Source organism: Mesoplodon mirus (genome assembly GCF_964341445.2).
Source record: "Mesoplodon mirus genome assembly, chromosome: 5".
Lineage (NCBI taxonomy): Eukaryota > Metazoa > Chordata > Mammalia > Artiodactyla > Ziphiidae > Mesoplodon > Mesoplodon mirus.
In genome coordinates this window covers 51,680,303-51,702,375 of record NC_138980.1, presented here as the reverse complement: position 1 = coordinate 51,702,375, position 22,073 = coordinate 51,680,303, and the positions used below count along the sequence as shown (strand labels likewise).

Sequence of the window (22,073 nt, the reverse complement as noted above, 5' to 3'; positions counted from 1 at the left end):
GTTGCATCCCCAGATGCAGAACCTGCAGATGCAGGGGGCAGCTGTATGATCACAATTGCCTAGGTTTATTTCTCTGAGGTCACCATCTGCATTGCGTTGGACCAGTGTCCCTCAAATGTTTACACGCGTCAGAATCACTTGGAGAGCTTATTAATTCCAGATCGACAGCCCCACTCCTCTGATTCGGTCGGTCTGGAGTGAGGCCTAAGAATAGGCATTTCTCATAAGTTCCCAGATGATGCTGTTGCAACTGGTCTGGGGATCACACTTTGAAAACCACCCTGTTAGATCAACAGAAAGGAATGTGCCCGGCTGAGTTCCTGACACACAGCAGGAGTGCAGTAAATGCTTTCTTGATTAAACTGAACTGAATTCTCCCTGGCAGAAAGACCTTCACTAAGGGACGGTTGGTTCGCTACTTTCAGCAGTGCAAGAAATGGCTCCTTGATAGTGAACTGTATGCTTTTTAAATGGGTAAATTGTATGGTATGTGAATTATATCTCAGTAAAGCTATTATCAAGAAGCGGGGCAGGAGGGAAGAGGGAAGGGAAAAAAAGAAAGAAATGGTTGTTTTTTCAAAAACACACACCAAAAGTGTCTGTTAGGGGCTTCCCTGGTGGCACAGTGGTTGAGAATCTGCCTGCTCATGCAGGGGACACGGGTTCGAGCCCTGGTCTGGGAGGATCCCACATGCCGTGGAGCAACTAGGCCCATGAGCCACAACTACTGAGCCTGCGCGTCTGGAGCCTGTGCTCCGCAACAAGAGAGGCCACGATAGTGAGAGGCCCGCGCTCCGCGATGAAGAGTGGCCCCCGCTTGCCACAACTAGAGAAAGCCCTCGCACAGAAACGAAGACCCAACACAGCAAAAATAAATAAATTAATTAATAAACTCCTACCCCCAACATCTTAAAAAAAAAAGAAAAAAAGTGTCTGTTAATGCCTTAGAATGTGTTATAAGAGGACCCGTGTCAAAGGAGAATGTAAAAGGCCTTCTAGCTGAATTCGGAGGCCCCTTTCAGCTCTGCCACTCTCTGAACTTCCTCCTGGGACTCGGGGCCAGAAAAAGGATGTCTCTCCTAAAGGGCTCGTCTGCTTTCCTTTCCTAAACAATAAATGATGCCTAAATGCCTATATGTTTCCCCTGCCAAAGACCCATCCTGGTGCAAACATAGCTTTCCTTCCTGACCTCTCTTTTAAATTTTCCTGCTATTTATATTTATCTGTCTGCAAGTTTTCCAAGCAAGTGAAAGCCCTGGACACCCCAAGGGGTAGGAGATAGAGTTGAGGTTGTGGGCTTGGAAACTGGTACCCACCTAGCAGAATGGAGAGACCAGGGACTTCGAGGGGTGGTGCAGTTTCATGGTTAATAATGCCCGCTTTGGCATCAGAAACACCTGGTCTGATTCCTGGCTGTCACCTCCTAGCTGTCTGAACATAGATTGGCACAGAACTTTTCTAGGCCTCAGTTTCCCCTTGTCTAAGATAGTTCACACTGCCTGCCTTAGAGAGTTGTAAGAATGAAACGAGGGCTTCCCTGGTGGCGCAGTGGTTGAGAGTCCACCTGCTGATGCAGGGGACACGGGTTCGTGCCCCGGTCTGGGAGGATCCCACGTGCCGCGGAGAGGCTGGGCCCGTGAGCCATGGCCGCTGAGCCTGTGCGTCCAGAGCCTGTGCTCCGCAACGGGAGAGGCCACAGCAGTGAGAGGCCCGCGTACCGCAAAAAAAAAAAAAAAAAAAAAGAATGAAATGAGACAGTGTGTGTAGGTAACGGTGCTTAACACTGGGCCTAGGCACACGGTAAGCACCCAGCAGAAACCATGACACTGACAGTGATGATAAAGATGAGAGGGTCTACCTTATGTTAACAATTGTCCTTTGGCTAGAAGCACCTGAGTATCAAAATAGGACAAAGGGTTTTGCCTGCTGTTGTGAACCCTGCCCACCTCCAAATGGGTTGGCAGTGCCTTAGAATACAGTGGCTAAGACTTACAAGTGAATAAATCAATCCTGGAAACAGATGAGCTATGACACTTTAATAGCCAGAAGCCCAGCGGAGCTGAGACGTGACAAGACCCAGAACACCTAGAAGTCCCAGAAGCCAGCCCAAGCGTGCGGAAGGCAGCCTCTCCCGCTGTGACCTCTGCACTATTGACAACACCCCCGAGGCCAGAGAACCAACAGGGATTGGTCTGGTTTGTGACTTGTTCCTTACTTCCCCCCTCCCCTTCTTCCCCCTCTCTCTCCTTCCCCTCTCCTTCCCCCTCCTCCTCTTCCCTTGGGGTGCCATCCACGGGGCCCTCTCCCATATGCTTGGTGTCCTGCCAGCTCTGGCGGCACACAGAGCTCCTTTATTTTGGGTGCCCCTCAGCAGGAGTCTCTGCAAGGCTCGATGGCACCAGAGATCGAAACTCTGGACTCTCCTTGGGAATTAGTTTGATTACACACAGCAGTAGAGCAAAGATTCCTGAACAGACTGAACTAGATTTGAGTCCTGTCTTCACCACTTACCTGGCTGGCTGTGTAACCTTGGACCAGAAACGTCTTCTGAACTTGACTTCCCTCATCTTGCAGTGAGGATGATGAGCCGTGACCTGCTTCCTTCACAGGGAAATCACATCACATCAAATCAAATGAAACGATGGAGAAGGAAGGCGTGTGGATTCAGTGGGGATTTACAGATTCCTCTGGCCCCCCACTAGGCACGAAGGCTACACTGGCAAGCAGAGCAGTTACAGAGCTCTCCCTCCTACAGCCTAGAGTGGAGGGAAGCAGACTAAGTCAGTCCAAGGGTATGGAACCATGATCCGAGCTGAGCGACATGAAGGGCAAGGTCCAGGGCTTCTGTGGCCATCTGGGACCTGCTGTGGTCTGGGAGGTCAGGAAAGGCTTTAGTGAGGAGTCGGAGGTGTGAACCAAGATCTGAAGGCTGAGCAGGAGTTAACTGGGGGGATATGTGAAGAGGCTTAGACCTCAGCAGTCCAGATAGAAGGGCCAGCTTGGATACAGACGCTGAGGCAGAAGGGGTGGGTCATCATGGGGCCTTTGGACGCCTGAAAGAAGATGACATGGAGCAGGCAGGAAGGAAGGGACGGGCAAGATGAGGCTGAAGAGGGGGCAGGACCCACCATACACAGCTTGTCATCCTTGGGAAGGATTTGGGACCTTCTTCCGAGAGCCACGGGAACCGTGGAAAGGTTTTAAGCAAGAGAGCGGAAGGGTGCCACGGTGCAGTCCTCTTCTCTTCCAAGAGGCCCCCTGGACTGCTGCGTGCAGACTGAAGAGAGACAGAGTGGACGCGGGGACAGCAGTCGTGGCTCTTTTGGTTGGCCACAGACCACAGTGGTCCAGACAAGAGACAGCAGTGGCCAGAACCGGGGCCATGTTCTTGCTATGTCACTGTTTCGATGCCAGTGTATGAGAACCTCTCTTCTGTCTCAGTGTCCTCAGGCTGCCGCAACAAGGCACCACAAACCAGTGGATTAAAACAACAGAAGTTTAATCCCTCACAGTCCTGGAGCCTAGAAATCTGAGATCAGGGTGTCGGCAGGGCCATGCTCTCTCTGCAGGTTCTAGGAAAGGATCCCTCCTCGCCTCTCCCTAGCAATGCTTGGTGTTTCTTGGCGTGTAGAAGCATCACTCCAGTCTCTGCCTCTGTGGTCAGTGGCTTCTGGTGCATCCAAATTTCTTCTTCTTATAAAGGATACCAGCCATTGGATTAGGGCCCACCCTAAATCAGTATGACCTCATCTCAACTCGATTACAGCTGTAAAGATGCTATTTCCACATAAGACCACGTTCCTAGGTACTAGGACTTCAGCATGCCTTTGGGGGAGGACACAGTTCAACTCTCAGCAACTCCTCTGAGTGCAACTCCTCGTGTGCCGCCCACCACGGAGAACCATCCTCAGAGTCCTAAGTGCCGTTCCGAGCAGACAGGAGGGAAAGGCTCCACTAAACACAGGAACCAGGGAGGCTGCAATTCCCGGGGAAGTATGTGCATTTTCAGGTGGGATATACAAGGAGGACCAGGGAAGCACAGGCCTTGGGTTCTGGTCCTCACTCATACCTCAGTAGCTGAGAGACTTAGGGCAAGGCCTTCCCTTTGCTGAGCCTCAGTTTCCTCTCCAGTAACACCAGAACTGACGATACCTGCCCAGAATCGGTGACTGCAGGGAGTCCAATGAGATAATCAGCAAGAATTTGCTGAGAAGATACTGGGTGCCCAACATTGGGATAACTCACTGGGCGTGTTCCCAGGAGAGGGACCGCTAGTCCAGAGGAAGCTGTAATATCCTTCCACGTTAACCCCCCAGGCTTCTCCCCTCTAATGGCACGATGGTTACAGGCACAAACTCCATCAGCGCCCATATCATCCAGTGGGCAGGGGCGGGGATGAAATGGGAGAGGCCAGCAGTGACAGTTCCCAAAGCTGAGTGATGGATCTTGGGGCTTCGTTATTCTATTCTACGTTTTAAAAAATATGTTTGAAATGATTCTTAATTTAAAAAAAAAAAAAGTTTAACAAAGAAGCCTACAGATTCTGGAGCCAGATTGCCTGAGTTTAAATCCAAGACCTGCCACTTACTGTGTAGACCTGGGCAAAGTTATTAATCCTCTCAGTGCCCCAGTTTCCTCATTAGTAAAACAGGGATACCAACCTGCTTCGTGGAGGGTTTGTGAAGATGCGATGCGTAAATGCATGTCGAGTGCTTGGGTTCATGCCTGGGAGGGAGTGTACTAAACACATGGTGACCATTATTTACAGAAATAACGGTTCCAAACATCATCGTGTTGCTGATCCAACGTCATCACCTTCAAGGGATCACACCCTCAGCCTTGCAGATCCTCTAACCCATGACTGCCACTTGGACACTGTCTTGGTTTGGGTTTCCTGAAGCAGATCCTGAGACAGGATTTGAGTGCAAGGAGTTAGTCTGAGGGGAGATTGCAGGAAACAGAAGCAAGAGAGTGGGGAAGTGAGAAGAGGAAGGGGAGACAGCCAGGAAGGGTGCCTATGCTGGGCACCACGGCAGGCAGCCACGGTGACCCCACTGAGAGCCAGCACAGAGCACGTGCTCGGGGTTAACCCACCTGAGGGGCGAGGGAGCCGGGGCGGTTGTGCACACACACGACGGCCCTCAGTCGAGGTCTACCACGTGGATGCCAAGCCCCAGGCAGTGGCAGGTGCTGGCGGGTTGGAGGCAGGCAGGCAGAGAAGAAAATGCTGAAGGGCTGTGGGCAGGGCACCCAGAATCCACCTGTGAGCACTCTGGTAAGTGCTCTTTGAACACCTGCGTAGAGCCTTACCCTGAGGGGGGCTCACCTTCAGGATCAGCCTCACCACCCCCATTGGATGGCTCTGGCTCCTCGTGAGATTAGGGATAATAAGGGCGAGAGCAATTCTGTACTGCTGTGCCATCAGAGCAACCCCTGCAATGGGAATAATGCGTCTGCGGCATTAGGACAGCTGCCTTCCTGCTGCATCAGGGCAGACAGCTCTCAGCCCTGGCATTTGCACGCTGAGCCAAGGTATAGCCTCAGAGTCTTTCTTAACATTGCTTTAGCTATCCATTACACACCTGTGAGCACAGGCACTTCCATGAAGCCTGTTTGCTATCCCTGCCTTAGGGCTTATGAAGGTGGGGGGAAGTCCCGGTGTGGAAAACGCCATGCCACAGACTCACTGTATGATTCTGGGCAAGACCTTTAACTTCCGGTCCTAGCCGTCCCTCTCTGGGTAGAATGGAGGGTCTGACGGAAGTGAGGCGGAGATGGGGTTTGGTGCTCTCTTACAGTCAGGCAGGGATGGGTTTTAGACCTTGGCTCCATCATTTATAAACTGTGCTCCTTGGGTGGGTGACACCACCCGCTCTGAGCCTCATGGTGTCTTTTTGTATAAAAGGGGGCCATAGTACCCCATTTGTAGTGGTGGTGTAGGCAACAGAGATTATGTATATACAGTAGAGAGCTCCGTGTGTGAGCAGGGCCTCAGGAATTGTTCCCTGTAATTGTCATCATCAGAACCGTCATCATCTTCATCTAAAGCCCCTTCCAGCTCTAAAATTCTATGACTTTACGGACTGTCCTCATCCAAGAAGACAGCGTGGCAAAATAAGGCAACAGTCTTGATTTTGTGTAAATGTTCTTTCTAATAAGGACAGGAGGAGCATAATTGCCCCTAAATAATTGCGCCGACTTTGCCACAAGCTGTCAAAAGGCCTTAATTGGTCCATCTGTAATGACTGCGGCCATCTGCGTTTGGGGTGATTTAGCGATGGGGCTCTGCCCGAGCAGGGCCCTCAATGCTTAGAGCCGGACAGGGGGATATATCTCCCTCTGTTGGGAGTAGTGGTGTGTGGTATAGGAGATTATCTCATCCTCGTGTTAATGACCTACCAGTTGAACCCAGCCAAGAAGAAGCGCTGGTCACAAGACAATGACTGTGGATTTTTTTTTCTTTTCTTTAAAGATAGTGTTCCTGCCTGAACAGCAGCCTATCTGTAGCGTGATCATGCCTCTTGCTATCTTGTCTCACTGCCCAAGAAAGTCTCTTTTGGAAAGATTTAGTCCTTCAATTAGGGCAAATTGATTTCTGCTCTCTACAGAGCCACTGTTCCAAAGAGAAGTGGGAAAGGGCCGGAGAAGCCGTATTAATCTTTGCAAGCAAGCAAGAGGCGACCTGGAGTATTTTTCAGCCTTCCAGCCTCAGGTTGTATATGGAGTTAATCTTTCCTCTGTATATCTTTTAATTGCTCCGACTTGCAAGGTACCAGACAACACAACACAAAACACACCTCATCTCCACTCTTTAAGTTTCTGGAGACTTAAGTGTCTGGAGCAGTTTCCCCAAGTGCGCCAGCACAAAAGTGATTAAGCGGTACCTAAGATGATCTCAGGTGGCCCAGAGACTTTGCATTAAGTAACATTGGCTCCTGGGGAGAGAATGCTTCCTCTTTTCAGCTCTCTTTCATTTCCTCTGATTACCTCAGATGGAAAGTCTCGGCTGGTTGCCCATATCTCCCTTCTTGACAAAGAGGGAGGCAGGAAGATCTGGCTAAAATCTAGTAATGTCGCTTTATTCTTATTTGTTTGGGTTTTTTAATTTATTAGCTCTTTTTCACAAATGGTACCGATTTTCCATTTATAGTTTTTAACGCTTCCTTTTAAAATAAATTAAATTTTTAATTGAAAAAAAGGGAGCTGGGACTTGCCTGGTGGTCCAGTGGGTAAGACTCCGCACTCTAATGCAGGGGGCCCGGTTCAATCCCAGGTCGGGGAACTAGATCCTACATGCATGCTGCAACTAAGAGTCCACATGCCACAACTAAAGATCCCTCATGCCACAACTAAGACCCAGTGCAGCCAAAATAAATAAATAAATAAAATTTTTAAGTGAGTTGATTTAAAAAAGAAAATCTTAAGTAAATTGTAGTGAGGTAGGCAGAAGTGGCAAAAATCGTGCCAGTAGTATATGATTATGAGAGATAGGGAAAACACAGCTAGAGAGGGGAAAGCCTCATGTTTCTACAGAGAACCCAGCAACTTACTGGCTGTATGACCTTGGGCAAGTTTCTTAGCTTCTTTGAGCATCAGTTTTCTCATCTGTCAAATGGGGAGAACTGTAATGCAGAGTACGATTTTATGAATCAAGGGAGATAAAATATGTGAAGCTCCTTTGCAAGTTATAATCTGCCTTACCAGTGAAAATGGTTCATTTCTATACAGGTTAGAAAAATAAAAGGTTCAGTGGGTTCTGGATCAAGCAGTCAAGGGGCCCTGGCTCTACTGTTAACTGTTGTACCTTCCCTTCTCTGGACTTCAGCTTTCTGTCTATAAAATGAAGAGACTGAACTACTCCAGTGCTTTCCAGGCCTAGCTGTACATCAGAATTACCTGTGGGTCAAGTAAAACCCGCTGATGCTGCCTTCAGTTTACCAAATCACAGTCGCCTGAGAGGATGCCCAAGCAGCTGTATTTGCAGCCAGCTCACCAGGTGATTCAGCCACAGCCCCTGAATTAGGAGGGCCCTTCCAGCTCTAACTCCTGATGGAGTGAATTCAGAGCAGAATTGTCTGACTTCTTTAACCCAGCAGGCTCGTTCATATTATTGCAAAAGCTCATTCTTTTTCATTGCTGAATAGTATTTCCACTGTATGGATATACTACATTTTATTTATCCATTCATCTGTTGATGTGTATTTGGGTGATTTGATTTTCAATTTGGGGATATTATGAAAATTGCTGCTATGAACATGAGTGTACATGTTTTCATGTGGACGTATATTTTCATTTCTCTTGGATATACACCTAGGAGTAGAATTGCTGGATTGTATGGTAACTGTGTTCAACTATTTATGGAGCTGCCAGACTGTTTTCCAAAGTGGCTGCAGCATTTTACATTCCCACCAACAGTGTATGAGAATTCTTATTTCTCCACATCCTTGTCAGCACTTATTATCTTACTTTTTCATTATAGCCATCCTAGTGAATGTGAAGTAGTATCTCATTATGATTTTGATTTATATTTCCCTGGTGACTAATGATGTTGAGCATCTTTTCATGTGTTTATTGGCCATTCATATATCTTCTTTCAAGAAGTGCCTATTCATGTCCTTTACCCATTTTTTTAAATGGAGGTAAAATTCACATAACATAAAGTTAACCATGTTAAAATATATGATACTATGTTAAAGTATACAATTCATTGGCATTTAGTACATTAATAACGTTGTGCAACCATCACCTCTATCTAGTTTCAAAATATTTTTACCACCCCAAAAGGAAACCCCATACTTATTAAGTAGTCACTCCCTATTCCCCTCCACCCCAGTTCATGGTAATCACTGATCTGCTTTCTGTCTCTGGATTTTATTCTAGAATTTCATACACGTGGAATGATATAATATGTGACCTTTTGTGTCTGGCCTCCTTTACTTAATATGATGATTTCTAGGTTCATCCTCACTGTGGCATGTATCAGTACTTCATTTCTTTTTTGGCTGAGTAATATCCCATTGTATGGATATATTCCATCTTTGTTTATCTATTTATGAGGTGATGGAAATTTGGGTTATTTTCACCACTTGGCTATTGTGAATATTGTTGCTATGAACGTTCATGTATAAGTAATCAAAACATTTTTTAGGGACTTCCCTGGTGGCGCAGTGGTTAAGAATCTGCCTGCCAGTGCAGGGACATGGGTTCGATCCCCAGTCCGGGAAGATCCCACATGCCTCTGAGCAACTAAGCCCATGTGCCACAACTACTGGAGCCTGTGCGCCTAGAGCCTGTGCTCTGCAACAAGAGAAGCCACCGCAGCGAGAAGCCCACACACCACATGAAGAGTGGCCCCCGCTCGCTGCAACTAGAGAAAGCCCACGCACAGCAACGAAGACCCAATGCAGCCATAAGTAAATTAATTAAGTTAAAAAAAGAACCCAAATATTTCAGAGAAGCAAAAACAAAAAAAACATTTTTTAGCTGTCCTGGATTCCTTGATCCCTTGCATTTCCATAAAGTTGAGGATCAGCTTGTCAATTGTCAATTTCTGCAAAGAAGCCATCTGTGATTTTTTTTGGGGGGGGTGGGTACATGGGCCTCTCACTGTTGTGGCCTCTCCCGTTGTGGAGCACAGGCTCTGGACGCGCAGGCTCAGCGGCCATGGCTCACGGGCCCAGCCGCTCCGCGGCATGTGGCATCTTCCTGGACTAGGGCACAAACCTGTGTCCCCTGCATCGGCAGGCGGACTCTAAACCACTGCGCCACCAGGGAAGCCCCATCTGTGATTTTTTGATCACATTGAATCTGTATATCAACATAGGAGGTATTACCGTCTTAACAGCATTAAGTCATCTGATCCACGAACGTGGACTATCTTACCGTTTATTTTGGTTGTTCATTTCTTTCAACAGTGTTTCGTAGTTTTCAGTATACATTTTTGTGTGTGTGTGTGTGGTATGCGGGCCTCTCACTGTTGTGGCCTCTCCCGTTGCGGAGAACAGGCTCCGGACGTGCAGGCTCAGCGGCCATGGCTCACGGGCCCAGCCACTCCACGGCATGTGGGATCTTCCCAGACCGGGGCACGAACCCGTGTCCCCTGCATCGGCAGGCGGACTCTCAACCACTGCGCCACCAGGGAAACCCCTTCAGTATACATTTTGTACTCACTTTGTTAAATTGTAAATGGTATTTTTACTATTTTAATTGCATTTTCAAATAGCTTTCTTATTTGCTAGTCTATAGAAAAACAGTTGATTTTTAAATGCTGATCTGTATCCTGAAATCTTGCAGAGTTTTCCTATTCTAGTTTCTTTGTAGATTTCTTAAGATTTTCTGTGTAAACAATCATGTCATCTACAATTAAAAATACTGCTACCTTTTTCTTTCCAATCTTTATGCCTTTTATTTCCTTGTCTTACAGTTGCACTGGCTAGGAATTCTAGAACGGTATTAAAGTGTAGAGAAAGTGGACAGCCTTTCTCCTGCTCTTAGGAGAAAAGCATTCAATATTTCACTATTAAGTAGGATATAAACTATAGGGTTTTTTTGTAGCCATACTAGAGTTTTCATAAAGGGCCGTAACCCTGATTAAAATCAAGAGACACTAACGTTAAGGCTGGCACTTTTAGTAGAAAGAGACTGTCTTTGAGATTTATTTATAACAGCTTTTCCAGGCGTGGGCCAGAAGCCAGCCTACATTAGAATAAGCAAAAAGAGGAATTGGCTGTTATGTGTAATAAGAACATCTGGGAGTCTCTCTGCTTCAGGCACAGGGGGATCTGGAGAATCAAAATGTTATCAGGATAATATCTCTCTCCATCTTTTCACTCTCTTTTTACATGTTGACTTCAGTCTCAGCAGATCTTCCCACCACCTCTCATCACCTCATTTTGCTAAAGATGTCACAAGCAACTCCAGACTTAGGGCCAAACAACCTAGCAACTCTAGTAAGAAAAAAGGGCCTCTTTTTTTTTTTAATTTATTAGTTTCTGCTTTATAACAAAGTGAATCAGTCATACATATACATCTGTTCCCACATCCCTTCCCTCCTGCGTCTCCCTCCCTCCCACCCTCCCCATCCCACCCCTCCAGGCAGTCACAAAGCACCGAGCTGATCTCCCTGTGCTCTGCGGCTGCTTCCCACTATCTATCTACCTTATGTTTGGTAGTGTATATATGTCCATGCCTCTCTTTCGCTTTGTCACAGCTTACCCTTCCCCCTCCCCATATCCTCAAGTCCATTCTCAAGTAGGTCTGTGTCTTTATTCCTGGTGGCCTCGTTTTTGAATAGTTCTGAAAACAAATTCTCAGGATTCATTGTTTGGACCAATTCAGACCACATGCCCATCCCTGAACCAATCACTGTGGCCAAGGAAATGGAATGCCCTGATTGGTCAGGCCCAAGCCACATGCTCCTCCCCCTTGGAGATGCAGTCAAGCCCACCCAAGTCTGAAGGACTGAGAAGGGGAGGGGCAGTTTCCCAAAGAAAATCAGAGTACTGTTGCTAGAAAATGAGGGAATGGGTCTCCGCCAGACATAAACCACAGCTGCTAACGCCCTCGTACAGAAGGTCTCTCTGTGTTCCAGGTCTGGCATTAACACTGGACCTCTTTAAAGTTCAGTTTCCCCCTTTGCAACACACAGGCAGTTATTCCTGCCCTTCTTGACCCTATCTGAAAGGTCCAATGAGACAGTGCACTGGAAAGCTGTATCTAAACTGTAAAGTGCAGTGCACATGTAAGGAAGGGGTCACAAGAATGATTACTCACCCATCTGTCCATCTGTCCTCTTCTCTCTCCCTCACAGAACACCTGAAGAAGCCACTTGAAGACTACATGGCCCTTTTCCCCAGTGTGAGGATTCTCCGAACCAAGAAACGGGAAGGGCTGATAAGGACCCGGATGCTGGGGGCCTCAGCAGCAACTGGGGATGTCATCACATTCTTGGACTCACACTGTGAAGCCAATGTCAACTGGCTCCCCCCCTTGCTCGGTAAGGGAGGCTTGCAAGGTGAGGTAGGCGGCCTGGAGTGAGCCACTGGCCTCCGGTCCTGCTCTCTGCAGGGAGTCATCTATACTACAAGGCTTCCCTTGCCTGCTTGAGATGCACCCAGCACAATGCCAGGCACCACGAGGGTATCAGGCCCTCAGGGGTGCTCAGAGCAGCCTTAAAAGTTCTGTCCCTTCATTTTACAGAGGAGGAAGCTGAGACTCGGAGAGGGGAAGTGACTTGCCCAAAGTCATAAAGCACATTAGTGTCTAGTGACATGATTGCTTCTCCCAGGTTACTTCAGGTGTTATTGGAAAGCAAGCCAAGGCTGCCTACTGCTAAGAGCCAAATTGTAGGGAACACCATCATACCAACTTAGAACAGTTATCATTCACTGCACTGCTGCTGTGAGCAGGGAAGGCTGTAAGCTTTATCTTCAGCCCTCACAAAACCATGCCAGGTCGAAAGTGTCCCCTTTTTATAATAGAAGAGACTAAAGTTCACAGATTTTGAGTGACTCACTTGTTCCCTTGGGCAATAAGTGTCAAAGTCACCATCTTTCTGGTTCCAAAGTGTATCTTCTTTCAGGATTCCACACTGCCTCCCTAAATTCATTTCCTCTTTGGAGAGTTTCTGACAGCTGTCAGGTAAGGGCTCCAGACAGAGGGCAGCGTGATCCAGGAGTCGTCCACATAGGCTTGTGGACAGAAGGGAGACACGAGGCCTGGCTGCTGGGCAGTGAGGTGCCTCATGGCTGGTTGAAGAACCAGGTCTGAATCCCTAGGCTCTGAGCTTTGAGGAAGGCATTGAGCTGCTGCTGACATGTGGATGCTGAAGAGGAAATGTCCTACTGGGGCTGGGAGTCAGATGAGGGACAGAGATGGAGGCAGGGTGGGGAAGATCTGTCAATCCAGAGAAAAAAGTGAACGCCTCAAAACTGGATGGGTATGCTCTCCGTAACAGAAAGCATAGGGAGCAAAGAGGACTCGAGTTTAGGGCAAACTTGAGTGTGTATCAGAATCACCTAGAAGACTTGTTAACACACAGAGTGCTGAGCCCTGCTCCAGAGCGGTTGGTTCAGGAGGTCTGGGATGGGGCCTTAGAAGCTGCATTCCTAACAGCCTCCGGGTGGTGCCAGTGCTGCTGGTCCAGGGACTATACTTCGGGGAGCACTGGTTAGGCCCCCATTCAGAAGTGAGGACAGAAAGCAAAACCCACACGGTTTAATGGGATAACCTAGCAAGTTTGTTTCCTAACACAGATCAGCATGAAACTCTAATTAATATCAGATGATATGCTTCTGACCCCAAGGGTCCACGATCCCACTGGGTTAGGAAAAGGATATAACCCAGATCTTCTGGTAAACTGTTTACCTAATTAAACGAAGAGATCTGCATCTGCCTCTCATGACAGAAAGAGAACAAAAAAGAGAAAAGGCTTCACTGTAAATCACCTAATTGGGACTTCCCTGGTGGTCCAGTGGTTAAGAATCTGCCTTCTAATGCAGGGGACGAGGGTTTGATCTCTGGTTCAGGAACTAGGATCCCTCCTGCCATGGGGCAACTAAGCCCACATGTTGCAACTAGAGAGCCCACATGCCACAACTACTGAGCCCATGTGCTGCAACTAGAGAAGCCCGCATGCCATGACAAAAGATCCTGCACGCCATGAGGAAATATCCTGCGTGCCGCAACTAAGACCCAATGCAGCCAAATAAGTAAATAAAATATTTGTTTTTAATTTAAAAAAAATAATAAATCATCTAATTTATAGTCCTGAAGGAACATTGCGTTTGGGGTGGGGGGGCCATTCAGTGACTCATAAAGAGACTGAAGTGGTAGAACATGAAGCTGAGCTTGCGGTTAACAAGCCTTAACCCTTGTGTTAACAGCCTTAACTCTGTTTCTATGGAAATATATGAGGGTAATTTTCATAATCTGCAGCCATACATGGAAGAAATATTCTTCCTCTTCTTTTTCCCTTTTTCCAGTAGAAATGTGAACCACTGGTGTAGATGTAAAAGTCTGTCCCTGCTAATATGAGCAGCTGACCAAGCCCATCACGGCTTTTGTCTCTGAAACCATGAACATGCACAGTTCACTCTGCCTTCTTTAGAGAGTAGGCATTTCTGAGCCTGAAAGGGATTCAGCTCCCCTGAAAGGAAAGCCACTGTTGTTCATCATTTTCTTCATCTCTATCACCACCATCATCACTGTCATCATCATTATCATCATCGTCGTCATCATCATCATGCCTCTGCTAGTCCCTTATCTTTTTTTGATCACAGCCCACATTTGAATGTGACTGGTAAAGCGGACAGGGCAGGCCTTATTATCCACATGTTGCAAATGAGAAAACTGAAGGGCAGAGAGAATGAGGGGGATGCTCACCCTTCCACCTCCTGCTTCTGAGCTGCTTTCAGTGATCCTGGGCACAAAGGTTGTCCGCAGAGGGCTGGTCACGTGCTCGAGGCTAGGCTAAGCATCTTGGCCCCATCGTCCCACTTGGCCTTCACAGAGATCCCAGGAAATAGGTGCTGTCTTCCTCCATTTTGTTGGCCAGGAAACAGAGGTTCAGAGGCATCAGATAACCTTTTCCAAGGTTATACTGTTCATAGATGACAAAACCAGGGTTTGCACCTGGGCATTGTGTCCTCAAGTGAGTACAGCACCGTGGAATGCTACCTCTGATGCCACCGCCTTGACCTTACACCTCCCCCAATCAGCCAGCATCCAGCAGAGCACGGTGTCCTCAGCACACACCCTCTGTGGAAGGGAAATCCCTCATGTGGCCATGAATTATCAGGAAGGGAGGCCCTTTTCTAGATCTTTCCCTGGGAAGATTCTTCTGCTTCTTTAATCCCTAGGGAGCATGTCCACAAGGCCGATCCAGGCTCCACCCTAAGAGATCCTGATTCAGTGGGCCTGGGGCAGGCCAGCCCTAGGGGGTTTTTTTAAACACACCCTCGGTGCTTCTGGCACTGGTGACCCCAGATCTACACTTGGGGACACAGCATCAAAAGCACCATTTCTCAGTTTTTTGACCATGTGCCACAGAAATACATTAGACATGTCAATTCAGTACACAAATGTACACACTGATGCAGTATGACTGAAATACTTCCCAAAACTACTTTCCCTCATCACCTAGAATGCACCCTGACATTCTTTTTTGCTTCACTACACACACACACACACACACACACACACACACACACACACATAGTTTCATGACCCACCTATGGATCGTGTCTTGCAGTTTAGAAAAAGGCAAAACTTTTCTTTGCTTTCTCTCCTGGAAGAAAAATCTGCTGTAGCTTGATGAAGCCTGGGCCCTAGGCAGCTGCCCGCCTACCCTGGCCCTACCAGGCTCCCCATTCCAAGACTTGGACTTGACTCCTGGCCCAAGCAGCCAGGCACCCAAGCACAGCCCACTTGCCCCTCATGGCAGATCATCTGCCCCAGTCAGTGGCACCTGCTGGCTGTAGTCAGGGCTTCTTGGCAGGAAGCGCACTGAAGGGCAGAGAGTGAATTTTATACAATCAGCTTCTCCCTGGCTTGAACGGGACATAGAGCCATCTAGGTTAAGACCACCGTTTGCTATCTTCAGTCACCTTGCCTGCAGCATTCCTGCAGGGCAGAGGTCCACCAGGCCCTGCTTGCACACCTCCAGTCCTGAGGAGCTCATGGGATAGTCTGTTCCCTCTTCAGTAGTTCTGACTGTTGGAAAACATGAGCTGGACTCTCTTGCAAGGATCATTTGTTCTCTGACGGCAGCTAAGAGGTGTTAGGGAGCCTCAGGGACAGGCAGCCATGAGGGGCAAGTGCTGGAGTGCCTGGCTGCTGAGCCACAAGTCAGGTTCAGGACTCGGAATGGGGAGGGCCAGAACAGGGACCCTCCCAGAAGGAAGTTAATCTCTTTCCATAGCAGTGCTGAGCATGACAGACACCTGTGCTCAACACCTTCAAGCATTACTGTATCCAGTACTCCTGCAACCAGACCCTCTTCTCCCCATTTCACAGAGGAGAATGCTGAGGCTGAGATGTAGCTGGCTCTCGTGGACGGCAGGATGGGCTGGGAGCCCTGGACCATCTTGCTTAAAGCTAGTGCGCTTTCTTCCTCATGGATTCTCAAACTCAAGTGTTCAGAGAAATCACCCAGGAAACGTTAAAAATGTGAATAAGTTGCAGAGCAGGGTCATGCATGTAGCTGCTCTCCCATCCGGCCTCCTTAATGGGCATCTCTTGGCTTCTTCAGACCGCATTGCTCGGAACCGCAAGACCATTGTGTGCCCAATGATCGATGTGATTGACCACGACGACTTCCGGTATGAGACACAGGCGGGGGATGCCATGCGGGGCGCCTTTGACTGGGAGATGTACTATAAGCGGATCCCGATCCCTCCAGAACTGCAGAAAGCTGACCCCAGCGACCCATTTGAGTAAGTACAAGTGACCCAGGCCGGTCCCAGTGGCTGACCCCAGGGAGCCCTCCCTAACACACACAACTCAGGATTGCCACCTCCCCCAAAAGTCCAGTGCAGGGGAGCCAGGGCAGACGTCCCCAACAGAAGCACAGTCCCTCCCAGCTTGTCACGGAGCCTTGGCTCACGGACCTCCAAGCTGATCACCTCTTCCTTGCCCACCCCGAGGACTACCAGCCGGGGGTGGCAAGCCTAGCACCCAGTTGTAATCATCATCATCATCATTGTCATTGTCATTGACACCACCATTTATTGCACACTTTCTAAGTGCCAGGCGCAGTGCTGAGCACACTACACGGTGATCTTATTTAACCTCCAACAGCATATGTAGTAAAAATTAAGATCCATGTTTTCCAAATGGGGACACCAAGGCTCCAAGAGGTTAAGCAGCCTGTCCAGATCACACAGCTGTGAAGCGGCAAAGGCTCAGTGCCTTGCAGGTCTGTCTGCCTCTGGAGCCGACTTTCCCATCCATCAGTTACACCCTCTTGGAAGTATCAGGGAAATAGCTTGTCTCACGGTGGAAGTGTGGGCTGCGGGTGTGTGGATCGGACCCGTAGCATCCTGGAATGGCAGAGCTAGAGGGAGCCTACAGGTAACGGACTCCAACCTCTTGCAGATGAGGAGACTCGGGCTCCAGGACAGGGAGAGGCTTCCCTGGGGACACAGTGGGCTAGTGGCTAAGCCAGAAACAGAGCCCAGTGCCCCTCTGGTACCCCAAGCTCCAGAAGGGTCTTTCCTCCCACAGTGGGCTCGCCATCCCTGCAGCTGTCACGTGAGCCACTCCAGCTCTCCTGCCAGAGGTGTGGAAAGACCTCTGGGTACAAAGCCAAAGTCCAACCTCTCCAGCTGTATTGGTTTCCTGATTAGTTTCCTAATTGTCGCTGCAGTAATAAATTACCACAAGCTTACTGGCTTATTAAAACAACACAGGGACTTCCCTGGTGGTCCAGGGGTTGGAGCTGCGCGCTTCCACTGCAGGGGGCGCAGGCTCAATCCCTGGTCGGGGAACTAAGATGCCGCGCGGCACAGCCAATAAATAAATAAATAAAATAAAACGACACGGCTTTATTCTCTTAAAGTTCTGGAGGTCAGAAGTCTGAAAGGGTCTTACTGATTTAGTGTTGGCAGTGCTGCGTTTCCTCCTGGTGCCCCAGGAAGGGATCCATTTCCTTGCCTTTTCCAGCTTCTAGAGGCTGCTCACATTCTTTGCCTCATGGCTCCCTCCATCTTCCAAGCCAGCAACATAACATCTTCCAGTCTTCTCCTCCTCCCTCTCCTTGTCTCCCCCTACACCTCCCTCCCCCTTCCCTCTCCCAGTCTCTTGCTTCCATCATCACGTCTCCTTCTCTGACCCCCCTGCCTCTTTCTTCACTTATAAGGACCCTTGTGATTACATTGGACCTATCCAGGTAACCCGGGATAGTCTCCCCATCTCAAGATCCTTCACTTAGTCACCCTTGCAAGGCCCTTTGCTGTGTAAGGCAGCAGAGTCACAGGTCCCGGGAATTAGGACGTTGGCTTCTTTGGGAGGCCATTATTCTGTCTACCACCCCTGCCTAACCACGGCTTGGCCCCAGTGAAGTCCAGCCACTCTGCCTCACCCTCCCCATCTGAGAAAGAGGGGCTGCTGCCGGCTCAGCCATCTTCATGGGCGCAGTGCACCCAGGGTTTCTGGGGGGCCCCTAATGCTGTGAGCCCCAGGGAAGGCTCAGAGGTAGGAAGAGGTGGGCTTGCTTGAGGAAATGGAAGGTGACCGGGGCAAGAGAGTAGCATGAGCTGAGAGTGGAGGGCGTGAGTGGATCCCCTGTGTTTCCTCAGCAGGCCAGACGTTTGTGCTCTGGTCCTGACCTCTTGTATCCTAAACATGGTCAGACACTACTATTAGAGCCCTTCTTAGGCCACAGATACGGTCTAGCCAACACCACATCGTGCAGCCAGGTCCTACCCCAGTATGCCCCAGAGTCAGCCCCCAGTTGTCCTGAATTCTTGGAGAAGAATGCTAATAACAGGAGTAACTAACATTTGGCCTGACTTGGCAAAGCAGTTCCAGCTGACATGACCGTGCTTGATTCTCACAACATGCCCTTGGGTGTTGGTGGAACTCTCTCCACTTGACTGATGGGGATCCTGTGGTTCAGAGAAGAAGTGAAGTGACACTTGCCCAAGGTGACATGTAGCAGAGGCTGAGGTTAGGCAGGCTGCTCCAGAAAATGGAATTTTTAGGGTAACCAGAACCCCCTTTTATGGTTTGAATCTTTGCCATAAGCCAACTCATAGGCCCTAGATTTGAAAGGTACGTAATGGTGGGTCTTGGCCCATTCAGTCTCCTTGTTGCAGGATATGGGAGGGGTGGGTGCAGGTCGTGCAGCTGGTTAGAAGCAGAGGCCCAGCTAGTTTTGTCTGCAGTTTCAGTCTCCTCGTCTGGATATTAAAGGGGTTGGCCCAGCCCTAGAGCAGGGACTCTCAACCCTAGCTGCATGTTGCCATCACCTGGGGAGTTTATTTAAAACAAAGAATAATAAGATAATAATAAAGTTATTAAAATAAAGTTAAAAATAAAAAGAAGAAGCAGCAGCAGCAGCAGAAGAAGTATAACAGATTCACTTTGCTGTACACCTGAAACTAACACAACATTGTAAATCAACTGTACCCCAATAAAAATTTTTAAAAAAGAAGAAGAAGAACCACCCAGGCTGCCCCTGAGTCCAGTTACACCAGAGTCTCAGGGTGGGGAATTCAGGCGTCAGTTCCCAGATGATGCTGACATATGGCCAAGTTTGAGAGCCACTGGCCCAGATGCTTCCCGAGGGACTCTCCACCCTTTGTACCCTCCAGTTCCTTCCAGAAGTCTCTCTTCTTTGTTGCACTTGGACAAAACCCCAGGAACAGGCCACTAAGAAATCCTGGTCATTGTCTGCACACCTCCCCATGGTGCTCGGCAAGTGGGCACACTGCAGGCACAGAGCCGTGTCATGATATTTGAAAGACACAGGCTTTGGTGGCAGCTCACCCACTTACTAACTACATGCCCTTGAGCAGAGCATATAACATTTCTGAATTTCACATTTCTCCATGTGAAAAGAGGGCTAGTAATAGGGCTTTGTGAGAGCTGGTGATGTTGGTGAGGTGGGTGGCACACACGAGATGCTCAGAATTGTTGTTATTATTACTGCTGAACACAGCAGAAAACAGACCAGGCTAGGGGAGAGGCCTCCCTGTGGAGGTGAACCCTCGAGCATCCAAAATGCCTTACAGCTAATATCCTGCCTATCCTACCACGGCCCCTGCTGCTGGCTTCCACCCAGGCTGATGTTTTTGTGCAGAGTCTTAGGTTTGATTTCCCATGAAGCACCGAGCCAGAAGCACTCTCTGGCCCTCCAAGCATCATGGCTCCAGCCAGAAAAACCGGAAACCCTACAACCTTCATAAGACAGAAGAAAGTTGATACTACTAACACCTTACTTTCCTATAGTACTGGCTACTTTCAAAACGGTATTAGCAGTGTGAGCTAGCAAGTGTAGCTCTACGTCCCTGTGTAGATGGGGAAACCAGCTCAAAGAGGTTAAATCAGCACCGTCCTGTAGAAGTATAATGCGACTCACATATGTACTTCTGAATGTCCTCATAGCCACGTTAAAAAAAGGTAAAGGGAAGCAGATAAAATTCATTTTAGTAATGTATTTCATTTAACCCAGTATATCTAGAATATTCTCATTTTAACATGTGACCAACGCTTTCAAATTATGAATGAGATCTTTTCTGTTCTTTTCTTCACATTAAGTCTGAGAAATCCAGTGTGTATCTCACACTGCCAGCACCTCTCAGTTCACACCAGCCACACTGCAAGTGTCAGTAAGCCGCATGTGGCCAGTGGCTCCCGTACCCAGCAGCACAGGGTTCCGGGGCTAAAATCTTCACCCCAGGCCCGACCACAGGTTTGGGGAGAGCTGAGTTTGCAGTGAGGATTTCCCCGTTTCTGATCTGGGCTCATGAGGTCAACATGAGGAGTAAATTCATTTTGGTAGTAATTTAGCTCAGTACAGCGCCTGGCAGATTCAAGGCCTCGGTCAGTGATCAAGGGAGTCCTTTCTAAAGGGGTCCCCTCCTGTGCTATCAGGGCCCATCTACTGCAGGAAGCCTTGCAAGGCATGTGGGTTAACTCACCTCTTTCCAAGTCAGTCCACTTTCCCTGAGCGTGCAGTTCCCCAAGCCAGGAGGGTCCGTGGAGGTTGCTGCTGGAATGGTTTTCCTTGGAGGGTTTGGAGTTTTCCAGTGGAGTCAGACAAGGCCACAGCCACTCAGAGAGCTTTTCACACAGAAAACACTGGTGGCCCCTCCCAGGTGCTGGCCCCACGGGAGGCGCTGTGGGGAACTTGGGCAAGCCACACCCCACGCTTGATCATCTCTGCCCCCGAGCTCATGCTTTCTCCTCCCGGGTGCCTTCCCCTCCCCCAAGCTCTCACTTTGTTCCTAGCCACCTCGAATGCCACCCTCTGAGCATCCTTCCTTGACTCTTGCCCCAGCTTCCCTCCTCACCCCGAAAACCTGGAGGCAGACGCTCCCTCCTTTCCCATAGTGCTGGCTGTGCCTCCCAGAGGTCCTTGTTACACCCCACCTGTCTTCTGGGTCCTCCTCTCCTGAGGTGGCTGCCCTGCCATGCTGGCATCCCCTGAAGATTCCATCTGACCCTGATTTACCTCCAGATTCTTCCAGCATCTGCTTCTCAGCTGGTACTCGATGAAGAAACAAATGAGAGAATGAATGAGCGGAGTTAATCTTCAGTTTAACTGAAAGAACAGTGACTGTGGCTTCTTCTATAAACTCTCAGCAGAAAAAAAAATATCTATGCTGGGATTACAGAGTGAGAATCATCAAACAATCTTATCCAAAAACACAGACTCCTAAGCTCCATTTCCCCAGAGACTGTTTTGTAGGTCTGGGGTCGGGCCCAGAGTGTTTTCATCTCTCTAAGACATTCTACAGCCTAGACAGGCTTGGAAAGACCTGATTCAGATCATTTAATCAATGGGAAGGCTAGAGATTAGATATAAATATGCATATATATATATATATATATATATATATATATAGTACAGCTACAAGGCCCACAGGGAAAAAACACTATGGTTTCATTTCACAAGTATTCTTAGGTGTTAACCACGTAAAGGAATTTGGGGTCCATTGGTTAAAATGTAGCATTTATGAAGAAGTATAGGCAAGAAGGAAGAAAGCCAGGGGCCTCACTCAGAAGGGCTTTGGATTCCCTGCTGGACAAGTGGGCTGTGTTCACAGAGTAGCGGGGAGCATCACCCCTGGGAGAACAGCAGTGGCCGAGAGCAGGATACCCAAGGAGCGCACGGCCAGGACGTCCCCGTCTTCACACCAGGTTCTTCTTCCCGCAGGTCTCCCGTGATGGCCGGCGGACTGTTCGCTGTGGATCGGAAGTGGTTCTGGGAGCTGGGCGGGTACGACCCAGGCTTGGAGATCTGGGGAGGGGAGCAGTATGAAATCTCATTCAAGGTGAGCTCTCGGGAAGCCCCCTTGTTCTTGGCAGGGTGCCTGTGGCGCCTGTCCTGGCAGGCTGCCTGCTTAGCA

General features: G+C 48.8%; 1 protein-coding gene across 2 annotated transcripts in view; it reads left to right on the top strand.

Moving 5' to 3' along the window:
- Positions 1-22,073, top strand: part of GALNT10 (polypeptide N-acetylgalactosaminyltransferase 10) — a 214,544-nt gene that overhangs the window by 161,032 nt on the left and 31,439 nt on the right. For both annotated transcript variants that reach the window (XM_082620416.1, XM_082620415.1), the window contains 3 exons: positions 11,810-11,995; positions 16,250-16,433; positions 21,881-21,998. In XM_082620416.1, coding sequence (XP_082476542.1) covers positions 11,810-11,995; positions 16,250-16,433; positions 21,881-21,998 — 488 coding nt within the window. The remainder of the gene's footprint in view (positions 1-11,809; positions 11,996-16,249; positions 16,434-21,880; positions 21,999-22,073) is intronic.